General features: G+C 40.5%; 1 protein-coding gene across 1 annotated transcript in view; it reads right to left on the reverse strand.

Annotated features, from left to right (window-relative positions):
• Positions 1-15,730, reverse strand: part of micu2 (mitochondrial calcium uptake 2) — a 428,019-nt gene that overhangs the window by 89,504 nt on the left and 322,785 nt on the right. The window contains exon 8 of the mRNA XM_063054190.1: positions 9,935-9,991. Within this exon, the coding sequence (XP_062910260.1) occupies positions 9,935-9,991 (57 nt within the window). The remainder of the gene's footprint in view (positions 1-9,934; positions 9,992-15,730) is intronic.

The raw sequence follows: 15,730 nt of genomic DNA on the forward strand, positions 1-15,730 counted from the left end.
TTATGTCTTAACTTTCAGCTAGAGTACTGCTTGTGGTTCTAGTCACCCACTACTGGAAAGAAGTGATAGTGCTGGAAAGATTGCAGAGAAGATTCACTTTAATAGAGATGATGGAGATGGAGCCTTTTAGTTATGAGTTGAGATGGGAGAGGCTAATCTGTTTTCCTTGGAGGAAGTATTAAGAGAGGATATGATTGAGGTATAAATAATTATGAAGAATATATATAGGTAAATAAAACTAGAGGGTAGAGTTTGTTAGATTGGAATTCTTTTCAGATGGTTAAGGGGAGACTCAATAGGTGTTCAAGATCGTACCTCTCTGTAGTCACATCTCAATGACTCTGAACATCAATGTAGTTTGCTCAGGGGAAAGGATAAGATACTTAGAGGGGAAGCTAAGGAATCTTTTCTCACTCAGAGAGACGCAAATACTTGGAAAGCACTGGCAGGGAAAATAGTGGAAACAGAGGCGCTTATAGCATTTAAGTTGTCTACAGAAGTATTTGGATCTCCTGGGCATGGAAGACTATGGGCCAAGTACTGGAAGACATGATTAATGCAGATGAGTACATATTGTTGGCATGGACATAGTGGGCCAAATTGTCTATTTCCATACTGAAATTTGGAGCAGAGGAGAAAGTAGTGAAGAATATCACAGAGCATGTAGCTGGGGTGTAGTACAAACTAGGATTGTGGAAGTGGCAGCTCCCTCTCATGTGAAAGAGCAAGAGCATCAGTTGTGAGGTGCTCATGGTGTTGCTGCACATGACACAGGTGTGGCCTACATTCCACTCCTGCATTATAGCAGCTGACTAATCTATCTTTCATTGACTGGACGTTAAATACAGATCCAACCTCCAGAGAAAGGAGAAGGAAGGGTGGTGAAATGTTTTCAACATGTCAGTCTCCCAATCACAGTCTATGGGTGTGTAGGCAAGCGTCTCCAGACTGTGTGGAGGCAAACACTAATTGACACTGTATGTCAAGGTGTATCTATCCTTGGAGATGTGAAGAATGGGTCTGGCTACTCCATGCCGTTGAACAATTTACCAATTGGCTCTCCTGAAAATCTGTGTAGAATATCTTTGATCCTTGAACAACAGGTTGCATGGAATGTCCCCAAGGCCCACCGGGAAAAGGAGATGATGAATTCTGTTGAATGGTTTTCACACTAACTTTTCAAGTTCAACAGTAGAATTTTCAAATGAACCCCCAAATCTGTCTGGACTAATGGTAACAAGGGCCCTTTTTGTCAGTTCCTTCATGCACAGGTGGGGCCTGCCCTTTAAGTGACTGCAGTGAGGATGAGACCACCTCCCACCTTCTGGAAAGTTCATCTTGTTACGCTTTGTAACTTCAAAACATTAAACTAATTTAAAGGAGTACACGGGGAGTCTGAAATAAGGGTGTACCTTCGTCTTTACTTTAAGCAAAGTGCGCACGTATCGTGTGGTAGTGTGATGATGTAGACAATTAATGTATTTTTACATATAACCCACAATTAATTACTTAAACAAAAAAGAATGTTTAATCAAAAAATATATCTAGAAGATTACTTAAATATTATTGAAATATTAAATACACAACACATTTGTCAAGATTATATGAAAAGAGATGCCATTTCTTTTGTCAATTTTCACAGGACTTGCAACACAAGATTCTGTTCTCTACAGGCTGTCAGCAGGAATGCACAAAGAGATAAACCCCTACTCCACCTGCATCATTACCAACTCAGTGAAGGATGTTCCTTGGTTTGTCTGAAATTTGCTCATCTAGATCAAGGAGCTGACAATTAATGAGGATTGCAGGCTGGCACATTCCAAGGTCAAGGACTACATTGAAGCATTATGGAGCCACCACAGACAGCCTTTGGGGAAAGGTCATAGTTTAAGGCCATTCTGCTACTACACATTGCAAACACATTGAACCATTTGCTGGCTTGACCAAACCCTTGATTCCTGCAGCCTGCACTTTAGCTCCCATCACTGTCAATCAATGCCAGTTTTGATATTCTTATTCATGTCCTCTATAAGCAAGCTTAACTCATTCATATATACCACTAAGAGACTGAGAGACCTAGGGCATTCCAATCCCTTCAACCAAGGAGCTTTGCTTTCTGTCACTGATCCAGTTTTGGATCCAACTTGTGACATTCCCTTGGCTCTCACAGGTTTTTACTTTCCTTGACAATGTCCCATTTGAAATTATAAAGTGCTTTGCTACAACGGAAGTAGACTACACAAAATACCCTACTTTTTGTTACATTCACAGAAATATAATTTAGACAAACAAAATTTCACAAATTGGTAGTGTTCCTTAATTATCCATTTATGCGATTCCTTGGAACATCTTCTACCAATTTGCCTATTAAGGCTGACTAGCTGGTAATTACTCAGTCTATAACTTTCTCCTGTATTAAACCATATCCATGCTATTTCCTGTTCACAAATTGCTTCTAATGATGTCATGGCTACCGGTCATGGATTTGTTTCAAAGTTATCATTGTAATTCTTTTCCCCATCTACATTATTCATTCAATCTTGCTTCATTTGCTTTTGCTGTCCCATTTTCTTGATAAACCAATCATAACACACAAAGTGGTATCTGTCAATGAAATTTATGGTAAAAAGAACACCCCCTCCCCAAGAGGATGGGAGCTAACAGCTTAGAGGAATCAAAGAAATTTGCGTTTACAAAATGATCAGATTATTATGCTAGGCCAGAGGACTTGACCGCCAAGATAATTTTCCATACACGGTGTCATCTTGTTGGGTACAAGCACATCATAAGGATGGTTTATACTGTTGTGCTTTGATCATGCAGACAATGAGAATGTTAAGGAAGAAGAAACCAAAAGTAGAGCCTGAACCTTGCTTCAATCTGCCTGCAAAATATCCAATTACTCTGTAAATTAATTAAGACGTCTTTTTCCTAACTTGCTAATTAACTGGTATTGCTAATAACATTGTTACAATTTAGACATGGTCCAGAACTGGAAGATACCCCACACTGTACAAAGAAATTAATTGGTTCTTTGGGGGATATGTTTTGTATCAGCAGAATCCAGCAAATCTCCTAGCAACACAATAGAGTGATTAAGTCCATTATCTTACATGAAATTGCTGAATTACTATAGAGAGTGTGATGCTGGCAACAAAGAATAAGTACTGCAAAATTCTGACACGCAAAATCTTAAAACAATTATTCTGCTTGTTTCTTTTGTAATATCCTTAAAATGAATAGGCTGTTTCTCCAATGGAGACTGTAAATGCTGTAATTTAGAGCAAAAAAAATTTGGTTTGCATTACCTGTATGTGACTACTTCAAAGTCAGTTTTACCGCAGCCTAACTCTTCCCTTCTAAATTATTGATAAGCTGTGAATATAACCACCAGGCCGGGTATTTTTTAGTTTCATGGGGGCAATTTTTAGTTTCATGGGCTTGGATCCCCAAAGTTCCTCTAGGGAGATTTTCAAGAATTATGTCAATTTATAGACTTCCATGTTTAAATGCAGGAGTGGATACCAGTACTTGGTATCAGTTTAACTACTATAATAACAGTGAGTAATGAATCTTGTTTTCAAGGATCAAACACATACATCCTGAATGCAGCATACAAGTTCCATTACAAAGAAAGCATGGCATCGCCTCTACTTAGAAGTTTGTGAAGATTTGGCATATCATCCACAAAACTTTGACAAACTTCTATAGATGTGCAGTGGAGAGTATATTGACTGGTTGCATTTCAGCCTGGTATGGAAACACCAATGCCCTTAAACAGAAAAGTCAACAAAAAATAGTGGATACTGCCCAGTCCATCACAGATAGAGCCCTTCCTGCCATTGAGCATATCTACATGGAGCACTGTCACAAGAAAGGCGCATCCATCATCACAGACCCCTGCAGGAAGGAGGTACAAGAGCCTCAGGACCCACACCACCAGGTTCAGAAACAGTTATTACACATCCACCATCAGGCTCTTGAACTAGAGGGGATAACTTCATTCAACTTCACTCACCCAACACTGAATTATGAACTCACTTTCAAGGACACTGCATTTTATATTTATTGCTTATTTATATACTATTATTTTGCATTTTTATTGTTGTTTCTTTGTATTAACTGTGAATACCACCAGGAAAATGAATCTCAGGGTTGTATATGGTGGCATATATGTACTTTGATAATAAATTGAACTTTGAACAAAAGGAGTCAAGATTGGATTTTAAAATGTAAGGGAGAAATCAGAACAATCTATTTTAAAGAAATGTCACAACCTGCAGTATCCATATGTGACTACTTTGAAAGTCAGTTTAACTTCCTTTTATGAAAGACCAACTTTTTAATCTCTAAATTTGCAACATACTTTGAACATAGCCACCAGACTAAGCATTCCCTAGTTTCATGAGTTTGGATTCCGCAAGTATTCTCATGACAACAAAGCAGTTCATTTGCTTTATACTACTGAAAACCCAAGGTAAAAGAGTCATCTTTTCATAAAACTTATTACTAATGGTTATTTAACTTTCAGTATCAGCAGTAACAAGCCCCAATAGACCTCCTTTGTTCTATGCTTTCTTGTGCATGTGACATGTGAAACATTGCATGTAATAAAGCTAACATTCCTGGTTGGTTTTCTTTACCACAGCTCAGTGATTGCCAGTGGCATGACCCACAATGCCAAGGTCTATCATGACCTTGAAAACTGCCTTCAGTGCACTTCAAATATTTCTGCTAACAAAGAAAACCACCGGCCCAGAAAATGAACTGGCTTGTTATCCAAAGATGCTTCAATATCATTATAAATTAGATCTTGCCAGATGCCAAAGATAACTTTAAATCTGAAGTTCACTATGGTTGGGTTCAGATGAATGTAATCTTCTTAGCGTGGATAGATTTCAATTGTCTCCATATATATTAAAATGTGTAACAAAGGACTTTTTATAACACTGAGCTAACACTCAAATCAATACATCTTCATTTATAAGGTATGTTGGTACAAAAGAATTGTAATGACTTAACATTGCAAACTAAATGCTTAAAAATAAAGAAATCATTTTAAAGTACTGAGTTACTTTTATAACACTTTAGCTGGACTACTGAAGAACAATTAAATCTTCACAAAACATTTAAAACTAATTTCCATCTTTTGGAATCAATACTTAACTGTTTGTTACTTTAATTTCATGGACAAGTTTAAGTCTGTACTTTGGTCTTACCTTCAAGGACAGTTCCAACCTACTTGCCATCATTGATAATTCAGAAGGTTAGATTTTGAATTATTGTTATGTAAAAGGCTGCAAGGTCCCTTGATTTTACACTTAACTCAACAAAGCTTGTGATGACAGATGATAGAGAGATATTTTGAAATAGTCAGAGGGAAGTTAACTGCTTTGAATGACACTTGAATTTAAATTCAGATGAATATGGAATAGAATCTTTTTTAATTACTCATAATCTTGACCTATATATTATCCAACATCCCAACATATTTTCTTGTTGATCATTAATATGTTGGCACAAAGTTAGGAAAACAGATCTTGTTTCAATAAGAGTATAACTATCAGCAAAAAGATTTAAGCAACCCTGAAAATTAGAGCACTAATTTATGCAAATTACAAAATAAATGCCGAGGACCTGGTGAATAACCAGCAACGTGCAAAGATGCTTTAGAAACATGTTGCTGATGATACCATGGGCAGAACTTGCAAAGTTAACAGTTGTATTAACTCTGTATTTGACTAGCATTTGTTTTTTTATTTTGTACATACAAAGAATGATCCGGTAATGATTCTTTCATATGCATACTGGAACTGTAGTGTGTGCCTAATTGCAGTTTCTGATACTAACATCTCTGGTTGTAAGCAAATGCAAATGAAGCAACTGGCAAAGAACCTTTATAATCACCGTTTGATTGGTCATGTGGCTGTTCTGTGGTTTCTTATAGGGATCAGGCAGCAGAATTTTAAACACCTCTAAAAGAAGTAAAATAATAAAACTATTGCTGGTGGCGTACCATTTTCCAAAATAAACTTGATGATGATTTCCAAAAGTACAAATTACCTTTGGAAAAATTATATTTAACTTGTTTTGTATCTGAAAGTGAAGTAATAATTCAGGTGGCGGCAATACCTGATACTCAAGAAACATCCATAAAGTAATAGAGTGTTGTAACAGTTTTTGTTGAATCATTACAGTGCCACAGGCGGTCTTGCTAATCAAAGGAGTTATTTCAGTTAATAAAAAGATGCTTGGAATTTGCAGTTTTAACCAGAGTGCTATTCACTACACCAATGTCCTTTGGTCAGTATTTCTAATCCCAGAATTTGGGGAATTAAATATTTAACTATATCATCATGGGTTTGGAGGTGTGATTAATGTACTTTTTTAGCTATATGACAATATATCTATGCTTAATTTTTCTCTCTATTGAATCTCCCTGTGGTATCATAATAACTTGTTACAAAGTTGAAAAGACAGAATGACAGATGAGACCTTTTTAATCAATCAAATTATTAGTAACTGTTCAGAACAATGTTATCCACATATAACACACATAAAATGCTGGAGGAACCTAGCAGGCCAGGCAGCATCTATGGAAACGAGTACGGTTAACATTTCGGGCTGAAACCCTTCAGTAGGACTGGGGAAATAAAGGTGAGGAGTAGATTTAAAAGGTGAGAGGAGGGAAGGGAGAAACACCAGGTGATGGGTGAAACCAGGAGGGAGGGGTGAAGTAAAGAACTGGGAAGTTGTTTGGTGAAAGAGATACAGGGCTGGAGAAGGGGGAAGTCTGAGGGTAGAGGACATAAGGCCATGGAAGAAAGAAAAGGGGAAGGAGTACCAGAGGAAGGTGATGGACAGGCAAGGAGATAAGATGAGAGTGGGAAAAGGGGATGGGGAATGGTGAAGGGGGGGTGGGGGTGGGGCCATTACCGGAAGTTCAAGAAATCGATGTTTATGCCGTCAGGTTGGAGGCTACCCAGATGGAATAAAAGGTGTTGTTCCTCCACCCTGAGTGTGGCTTCATCACAACAGTTGAGAAGGCCATGGATAGACATTTCAGAATGGGAATGGGAAGTGGAATTAAAATGGGTGGCCAATGGGAGATCCCACTTCTTCTATGAGATGGAGCGTAGGTTCTTGACGAAGCAATCTCCCAATCTACGTTCCATTCCCATTCCAATATGTCATCCATTTTAACTCTACTTCCCATTCCCATTGTGATATGTCTGTCCATGGCCTCTACTGTCGTGATGAAGCCACACTCAGATTAGAGGAACAACACCTTACATCCCGCCTGGGTAGCTTCAAACCTGATGGCATGAACATCGATTTCTCGAACTTCCAGTAATGCTCCCCCCTTTACCATTCCCCATCTCCTTTACCCTCTCTCACCTCATCTCCTTGCCTGCCCATTACCTCCCTCTGGTGCTCCTCCCCCTTCTTCTTGCTTCCATGGCCTTCAGTCTCTTTCACCAATCAACTCCTCAGCTCTTTTACTTCCTCCATCCCCTCATCCTGGTTTCACCTATCACCTTGTGTTTCTCCCTCCCCTCCCCTCCCCACTCCTTTTGAATCTACTCATCTTTTTTTCTCCAGTCCTGCTGAAGGGTTTTGGCCTGAAGCATCGACAGTACTCTTTTCCATAGATGCTGCCTTGCCAGCTGAGTTCCTCCAACGTTTTGTGTGTGTTGCTTGGATTTCCAGCATCGGCAGATTTTCTCTTGTTTATCCACATGTCATAAAGTTTTAGTTAGAATTCCTTTGAATAAGCCATCTTTGTGCAAGCTTGACTGTGGATCATTGACTTTTCCAAGATAAATGGATGAGGAAGCTTCATCCAGGATGTGCCACAATGGTACAAAAGCAAAAGCTAACTTTTAAGGAATAAATGTAGAAACAGCAACAGTTATACATTCCTTTCTGGTTCAAAAACAATAAAAGAAAAGTATTCAGCTACATCTAAAGAAAGAATTTAAGGATAGTACTAGATCTAAAGAGAAGACTTGCAAAGTTGCTAGAAAAGGTAAGAAGCTTGTGAGTTGGGAGAACTTTTCAATTCAGCAAAAATTGACTGAGAAATTGATTGAAAGCACAAAAATAGAGTGTGAGAGTAAAATTCTGAAGAATGTGCAAAGAACTGTAAACATTTCTCCAAGTATGTTAGATTACTGATGACAAATTAAGGTCCCTTACAGCCAAGGACAGAATTTATGATGAAATAGCAGGGCAGTTAAATCTTTTGGCTCTGGCTAAATGGAAAACCTTGCAAATAGGTTTGCAGAGTTTTAGGGAACTAATGATGAAAATTAATTAAAGGGATTAGTAATGAAAATTAATGTAGCTGCCTCTACCATGCACCTATCACTCTCTATGTAAAAAAATGACCTCAGACACCCCCTCCCATACCTTCTTCCAAGTGCCTTAAAAGTTACACCCCCTCATACTAGCAACCTCTACCCTGGGAAAATGTCTCTGGATGTCGACTATATCTATCATTTTGTATACCTCTATCAAGTCACATCTCATCCTCCTTTGCTCCAAAGAGCCTGACTGTAAAAGCTTTTATAGATATGTAAAGAGGAAAAGACTGGTAAAGACAAATGTAGGTCCCCTACAGACAGAAACAGGTGAATTGATTATGGGGAACAAGGACATGGCAGACCAATTGACTAATTACTTTGGTTCTGTCTTCACTAAGGAGGACATAAATAATCTTCCAGAAATAGTAGGGGACAGAGGGTCCAGTGAGATGGAGGAACTGAGTGAAATACATGTTAGTAGGGAAGTGGTGTTAGGTAAATTGAAGGGATTGAAGGCAGATAAATCCCCAGGGCCAGATGGTCTGCATCCCAGAGTGCTTAAGGAAGTAGCCCAAGAAATAGTGGATGCATTAGTGATAATTTTTCAAAACTCGTTAGATTCTGGACTAGTTCCTGAGGATTGGTGGGTGGCTAATGTAACCCCGCTTTTTAAAAAAGGAGGGAGAGAGAAACCGGGGAATTATAGACCGGTTAGCCTAACGTCGGTGGTGGGGAAACTGCTGGAGTCAGTTATCAAAGATGTGATAACAGCACATTTGGAAAGCGGTGAAATCATCGGACAAAGTCAGCATGGATTTGTGAAAGGAAAATCATGTCTGACGAATCTCATAGAAATCAGGAAACAGTTGAGGCCAGTTCATTGGCTATATTTAAGAGGGAGTTAGATATGGCCCTTGTGGCTACGCGGATCAGGGGGTATGGAGGGAAGGCTGGGGCGGGGTTCTGAGTTGGATGATCAGCCATGATCATAATAAATGGTGGTGCAGGCTCGAAGGGCCGAATGGCCTACTCCTGCACCTATTTTCTATGTTTCTATGTTTAGACCAAGTAGGAAATATTTCCAAAATAAATTAATGAAATCTAAATATATCTTGCCTTGCCAGCCTTGCCAGAGGTTTTTGGTCTTTTTAGGTCCTTGGTGGTCAGTTTGGAGACAGTGGACTGAAGGGCTTGTTTTTATGCAGTTATGACTTTATGATCTTATTTAATGTACAAAATTCTTGGTAGGCTGGATGCCAGGACAATGGTGGTGTTCTTGGAGTTGAAGGTACATCCAGAACCAGGGATTACAGTCTCAGAATAATGGATAAGACAGCCATGAAAGAGATGATAAGAAATTTCTTTGTTCAGAGGTTAGTGACTCCGTGGAATTCCCACCACAGATACTCGTAGGAACTAAATAAACAAACACAGAAACTTTTTTTTTGATAGAAAAGGCATAAAAAAATCATAGAGTCTAGTAATATTGTAACGAGCAGAAGCTCTATCACAATTACATGAACTGTGAAGCACAATCGAAGAGCTGCATTCATCGCTCTTGCTTCAACTTTTTAATGTTTCTGAGTTAAACATATCAAACAGTAACTTGAAGAAAGGAGATCACTTACTGATACAGAATGTGCTTCTGGCTTGTGCTCTTTCTTTTGCCCAATGATGCTCTGCAGCTGAAATTAGATCACAAGACTCAGTATTTTAAAATGTTTCAGTATTTTCTTCATCTCAGCACCAATGAAACAGCACAGAGAGATACACATACAAAATGTTGGAGGAACTCAGCAGGTCAGGCAGCATCTATGGAAATGAAGAAACAGTTAATGTTTCAGGCTGAAACCCTTCTTCAGGACGGAAAGGTAGGGGAAAGATGCCAGAATAAAAAGGTGGGCGGAGGGGAAGAAGGACTAGTTAGAAAGTGATAGGTGAAACCAGGTAGATAGGAAAGATAAAGGGCTAGAGAGGAAGGAATCTGATAGGAGAGGAGACTAGACCACAGGAGAAAGGGAAGGAAGAGATAAAAGGCAGGTGAGAAGAGGTACGAGGTCAGAGTGGGGAATACAAGAAGAGGGGAGGGGGAGGGAAAATTTTCCTTCCTGGAAGAAATTGACATTCATGCCATCAGGTTGGAGGCTACCTAGATCGAATATAAGGTGTTGCTTCTCTACCTCTTCATGGCACAAGAGGCAGTCATGGACCTGACATGTTGGAATGGGAAGGGGAATCACCGCCCAATATGAGAGAATATGAACTCAGCTCAGGCAATAAAGAGAAAAAGTGATCAAAAAACTCCACATTATCCCAATTGGGAGCGTATAAGTTAGCCAAGACTACCAGTGTGTTATTTAATTTCCCCGAGACAATAATAAAACGACCATTTGTATCAGATACTTTGTTACGAAGCTCAAAGGGAACATTTTGATTTATAAGAATTGAGACCCCTCTGGCTTTAGCCTGCAAAGTAGAATGGAAGTGCTTGCCCACCCATCTTAACATGAGACGAGAGTTATCAGAACTGTGAATGTGTGTTTCTTGCTAAAAAGCAGTTACTGCATTAAGCTGTTTAAGATGTGAAAACACTTTCCTTCTTTTAACAGGATGGTTCAATCCCTTGACATTCCAGCTTACAAAATTCAACAGACTAACCATTGTCCTTTAAAAAAAAAGATGGAGGATAGAAGGCAAAAGCATTATCAGAAATTCGAGTAACAGCTCTGGGGCAAAAGTGCGCATGTGCCGGTTGTGCATGCAGCCTGTTACAGTTGCTCCGTAATTTCTTACTTTTAAACTTTTTAACTTAGTTATTTGTTGCATTTTTTTTTCTCACGGTAACACAGTGAAGCTGCACCCTCTCTGACATGCTGGTGGAGAGAGTTTTACTTGTTTTTTTAGTGCTGGAATTAGTTACATTTGGACACGTCTCGTTAGCGTGGCAGCAGGATGGCCGCATTGTGTATTCCAGGGAACAATTGGTTGTGCTCATGCCGGCCGGCTTAGCGAACAGAGCAGCGGACATCCCGGCTGAAATCTGGAGAAAACACACAGAGGATGCAGAGGGGGATCAAAAAGGCGAGGGAAGAAGACCGGGTTGAGACAACAGAGGCTTATGGAGAAGAGAAGTTATAAGCCGTACCTCCCCTCTCTCATCATGGGAAATGTGAGATCACTGGGGAATAAAATCGACGAACTGACTGCGCTTGTCAGGAGTCAGAGAACATTTCAGGAGAGCAGTGTCATGTGCTTTACTGAGACGTGGCTGCACGAGGACATACCCGATCAAAGCGTTTCCATAGAGGGCTTCCAGACCGTTCGAGCTGACTGGAATTGCACTGAGACCAGTAAGCGTAAAGGAGGGGGGCTGGCGGTTCTGGTAAATAACAGACGGTGCAATCCTGGGCATATTACGATCAAGGAACGTGTCTGTAGCCCGGATATTGAACTTTTTGCTGTTGGACTCCGGCCATATTATTTGCCAAGGGAAATCTCGCATGCAATTGCGGTTGTTGTGTACATCCCTCCCTCTGCCAACCCGACGTCGGCGTGTAACATCATTTACACCGTCATAGACAGACTACAAACCCAGCACCCGAGTGCCCTCATTACCATCTCGGGTGACTTCAACCAGGTTACCATGGCTAGAACACTGCCCAACTTCATGCAGTATGTGAGCTGTACAACCAGAGGGGAGAGGACTCTGGATTTGATGTATGCTAACGTTAAGGATGCATACAGCTCCTCTCCCCTCCCCCCACTGGAAAGGTCAGATCACAAACCTGGTGCATCTAAAACCCAGCTATGTGCCTCTGGTGAAGAGTAAACCTGCAACCTTGAGGACAGTGAGAAAATGGTCGGAGGAGGCTTATGAGGCGCTCCAGGGTTGTTTTGAGGTGACAGACTGGCAGGCACTCTGTGAGCCACATGGAGAGGATATCGATGGGCTCACAGAATGCATCACTGGTTACATCAACTTCTGTGTGGACTGCAATGTTCCGACAAGAACTGTCCTTTGTTATTCTAATAACAAGCCATGGGTGACAAAGGACATTAAGGACATCCTGAACGCTAAAAAGAGGGTATTTAGAGATGGAAATAGGGAGGAGCTGAGGGGAATACAGAGGGACCTGAAAGCCAGGATCGGAGAGGCTAAAGACAGGTATAGGAGGAAGCTTGAGTGGAAACTCCAGCAGAACAACATGAGGGAGGTCTGGAGAGGGATGAGGACCATCACTGGGTTCCGGCAAACTAGCATCAGAGGAGCTGAAGGCAGTGTGGACAGGGCCAACAAACTTAACCTGTTCTTTAACAGATTTGACATTGTGACCCCTGCCCATCCCCCACATGAGCCATCTGTTGTTGGCCCCCCAATCAACACATGTTCCACTCTCCCCTCCTACCCCTCCTCACAGTCCCCCACCCTGCTTTCATGACTATACCCCTCCCCGACACAAAACCACCACGGTGATCTTCACGGCTGAACAGGTGAGAAGACAGCTGAAACGTCTCAACCCAAGCAAGGCTGCAGGACCGGATGGTGTCAATACCAGGCTGCTCAAAGCCTGTGCCCCTCAGCTATGTGGAGTACTTCGCCATGTATTCAACCTGAGCCCGAGGCTCCAGAAGGTTCCTCTACTGTGGAAGACGTCCTGCCTCGTCCCTGTGCCGAAGACGCTGCGCCCCAGCGGCCTCAATGACTACAGACCGGTGGCATTGACCTCCCACATCATGAAGACCCTGGACAGACTTGTTCTGGAGCTGCTCCGGCCTATGGTCAGGCCACACTTGATCCCCTCCAGTTCGCCTACCAGCCCCGACTAAGAGTTGAGGATGCCATCGTCTACCTGCTGAACCGTGTCTACGCCCACCTGGACAAGCCAGCGAGCACTGTGAGGGTCGTGTTTTTTGACTTCTCCAGTGCGTTCAACACCATCCACCCTGCTCTGCTGTGGAAGAAGCTATCACTAGGGAGGAGATACGGGAGCCTGATGACCCACACTCGTTTTAGGAACAGCTTCTTTCCCTCCATCATCAGATTTCTATTCCTCTTTTATCATCCTGCCTGCTAGTCCTCTTTAGCATTATTTATTATTGTAACTTAATATTAATTTTTTGTCTTGCACTGTACTGCTGTCACAAAACAAATTTTACGTCATATATTCAGTGATAATAAATCTGCTTCAAAATCTGAATGAGGACAGAATTTACAATAAATCCAAACTATTGTATAAGCAGCTGTTACCTATTTCACAATGCTAAGCTTTGTTCTATGGTGTATCCCTCTGCACAGATACTCAGGTTTCTATCGGACAACTGGGAGCCCGATTTAAGATTTTGCAATGGTGCACAAATTTCCCTGGGATCTAGGAAAGTGAAATCTGTCATGTCCACATGATTTATGCTATTTTAAGCACTTCATATTGGCCTACATCTCCTCCCCTGTCGACCACGGATGCTCCCATTCCCTTGCAATTACGTCTTCTAATTTACTCTCCTATCCCGATGTTCTCTTCTTTTGACCCAGCCTACATTCTAACTCATCCTGCTGTGGACTTGCCTTCAGCTGTCAAACAAGTAGGAATTATTTCAACAAAATATTAATGGGATCTTGATATATCCCACCTCACTATCCTTGGTAGAATTTTTGATCTTTTTAGGCCCTACAACCGCTATCTTGGGAAACATCACAGCCTACTCTACAAGATAATGCACGTTTGACATACAGTATAGTGTGTAAATTTAAAGAAATAATTCTAAAATTAACTCGGATGATTGGAAGCAATAAAATCTGATTTATCACTCACCAAATGAATTTGTGGACAGGGAGGGGGATATCCAAATACAGCAAGAAAAGATCAAGACCTTCCAGTCACTTGCTGATTCATATTCATCACAGAATGCAACAGGAGTGCAACAGCAGAAAATTCATTTGATATAAATATGAAAGATTAACTAAACAATTATTTTATACCTCTCTATAATCAAAGCAAAAAGTTCATCCTCTTGTATCCAATGTCCATGCCAATTCTATGGAGATTCTCCCATTTATCATGACTTCATATTGAAACATTCATAATGTCCAAGAGAAAATTTAATAAGCTGAATCAGGCTTTTAATCTGCAGCATAATTAGAACTCCAACAATCCATGAAAGGTCCTTGACCTTAAATGCCAACTCTGTTTCTCTCATTAGAGCATAATAGCAAGAGAAGGCTATTTGCTTATGTCTGCTCCATCATTCAGTGGTTGATCTAATGCCTTAGTGACACCTTGTTGCATTGCTTTTAATTATTTATTCCACATCTTGAATATATATTGCAGTTAAGTTGACCGTCTCACTTAAAACTATCAATCTCTCCACAGATTCTGGCCAAATTGATGAGTACTTGCCACGTTTCTGTACTTTTATACTTCAGTATAGATTCCAGTACGTTTCAAGTGGTTCCATTTAGCATTCAAATATAAAATCATACAACTAACAATACAAATATTTTTCAAAAAGCAGTCTGTTTTGATCTTTGTTTTAAACATTGCTTAAATTATACTTAATTATGGGATGATAACTAAAAGATGACAGTTGAAATTTATTTTTCTGCATTTCTTTGAAGACTCTCAACATTCCTCACATTTTCTTTTTTTACAAAGACTGTTCTGACAATTAAAAATGCAGCACATCTTCACCTGCATCAAGAAAAACAGATTTTACAAAATATAACAAAGCACATTATAAAGCTGCATTTAAGGACCAAAGATGTGGCAATCAGCTATCAGTGAATTTCCCACCCCTGGGGGTCACCATTGACTAGAAAGCTAGCTGGATCAGCTATACGAATACTGTGGCCACGAAAACAGGTCCATCTCTTGATAATTGTGGCAATTGACTTAATTTACACTAACTGTAGCTTTTTCAACATCTACATGGCACACATCAGGAACATGAAGGAATACTCTTGGCTTGCCTGAACAAGTGCAACTCCAACAACATTCAAGCAGTTCAGTATCATGTGGGACAATGTCATTTGCTTGACAGATACCCATCCACTATCCTGAACATCCAACCCCTCTGCTATTGGCATGCAGTGTGTATCTTCTGCAAACTCTAAAGCTACTCTGACAGCCCCTCCCTGGCCCACAGCATGTCACCATGAAAGACAAAGGCAGTAGCTGCAAGGAAATACCATCAGTTACACGTTCCTTGCCAAACTGCACATGGTGAATTTTTCAACACTGCTGAGTCTAAACCTGAGAATTCCCTGCCCAGGAACATTGCAGGAGCACTTTCACTGGAAGAACTGCAGTGGCTCAAGTTGTCAGATCACCACTATCTTCTCAAGGGCAATAAATGCTGGCCTCTATGGCATTGTTCTGTTCTTCAAAAACAAATATATATTTTTATTTTTGTTTGTGATACTTATTACA

Source organism: Mobula hypostoma, chromosome 7 (genome assembly GCF_963921235.1).
Source record: "Mobula hypostoma chromosome 7, sMobHyp1.1, whole genome shotgun sequence".
Lineage (NCBI taxonomy): Eukaryota > Metazoa > Chordata > Chondrichthyes > Myliobatiformes > Myliobatidae > Mobula > Mobula hypostoma.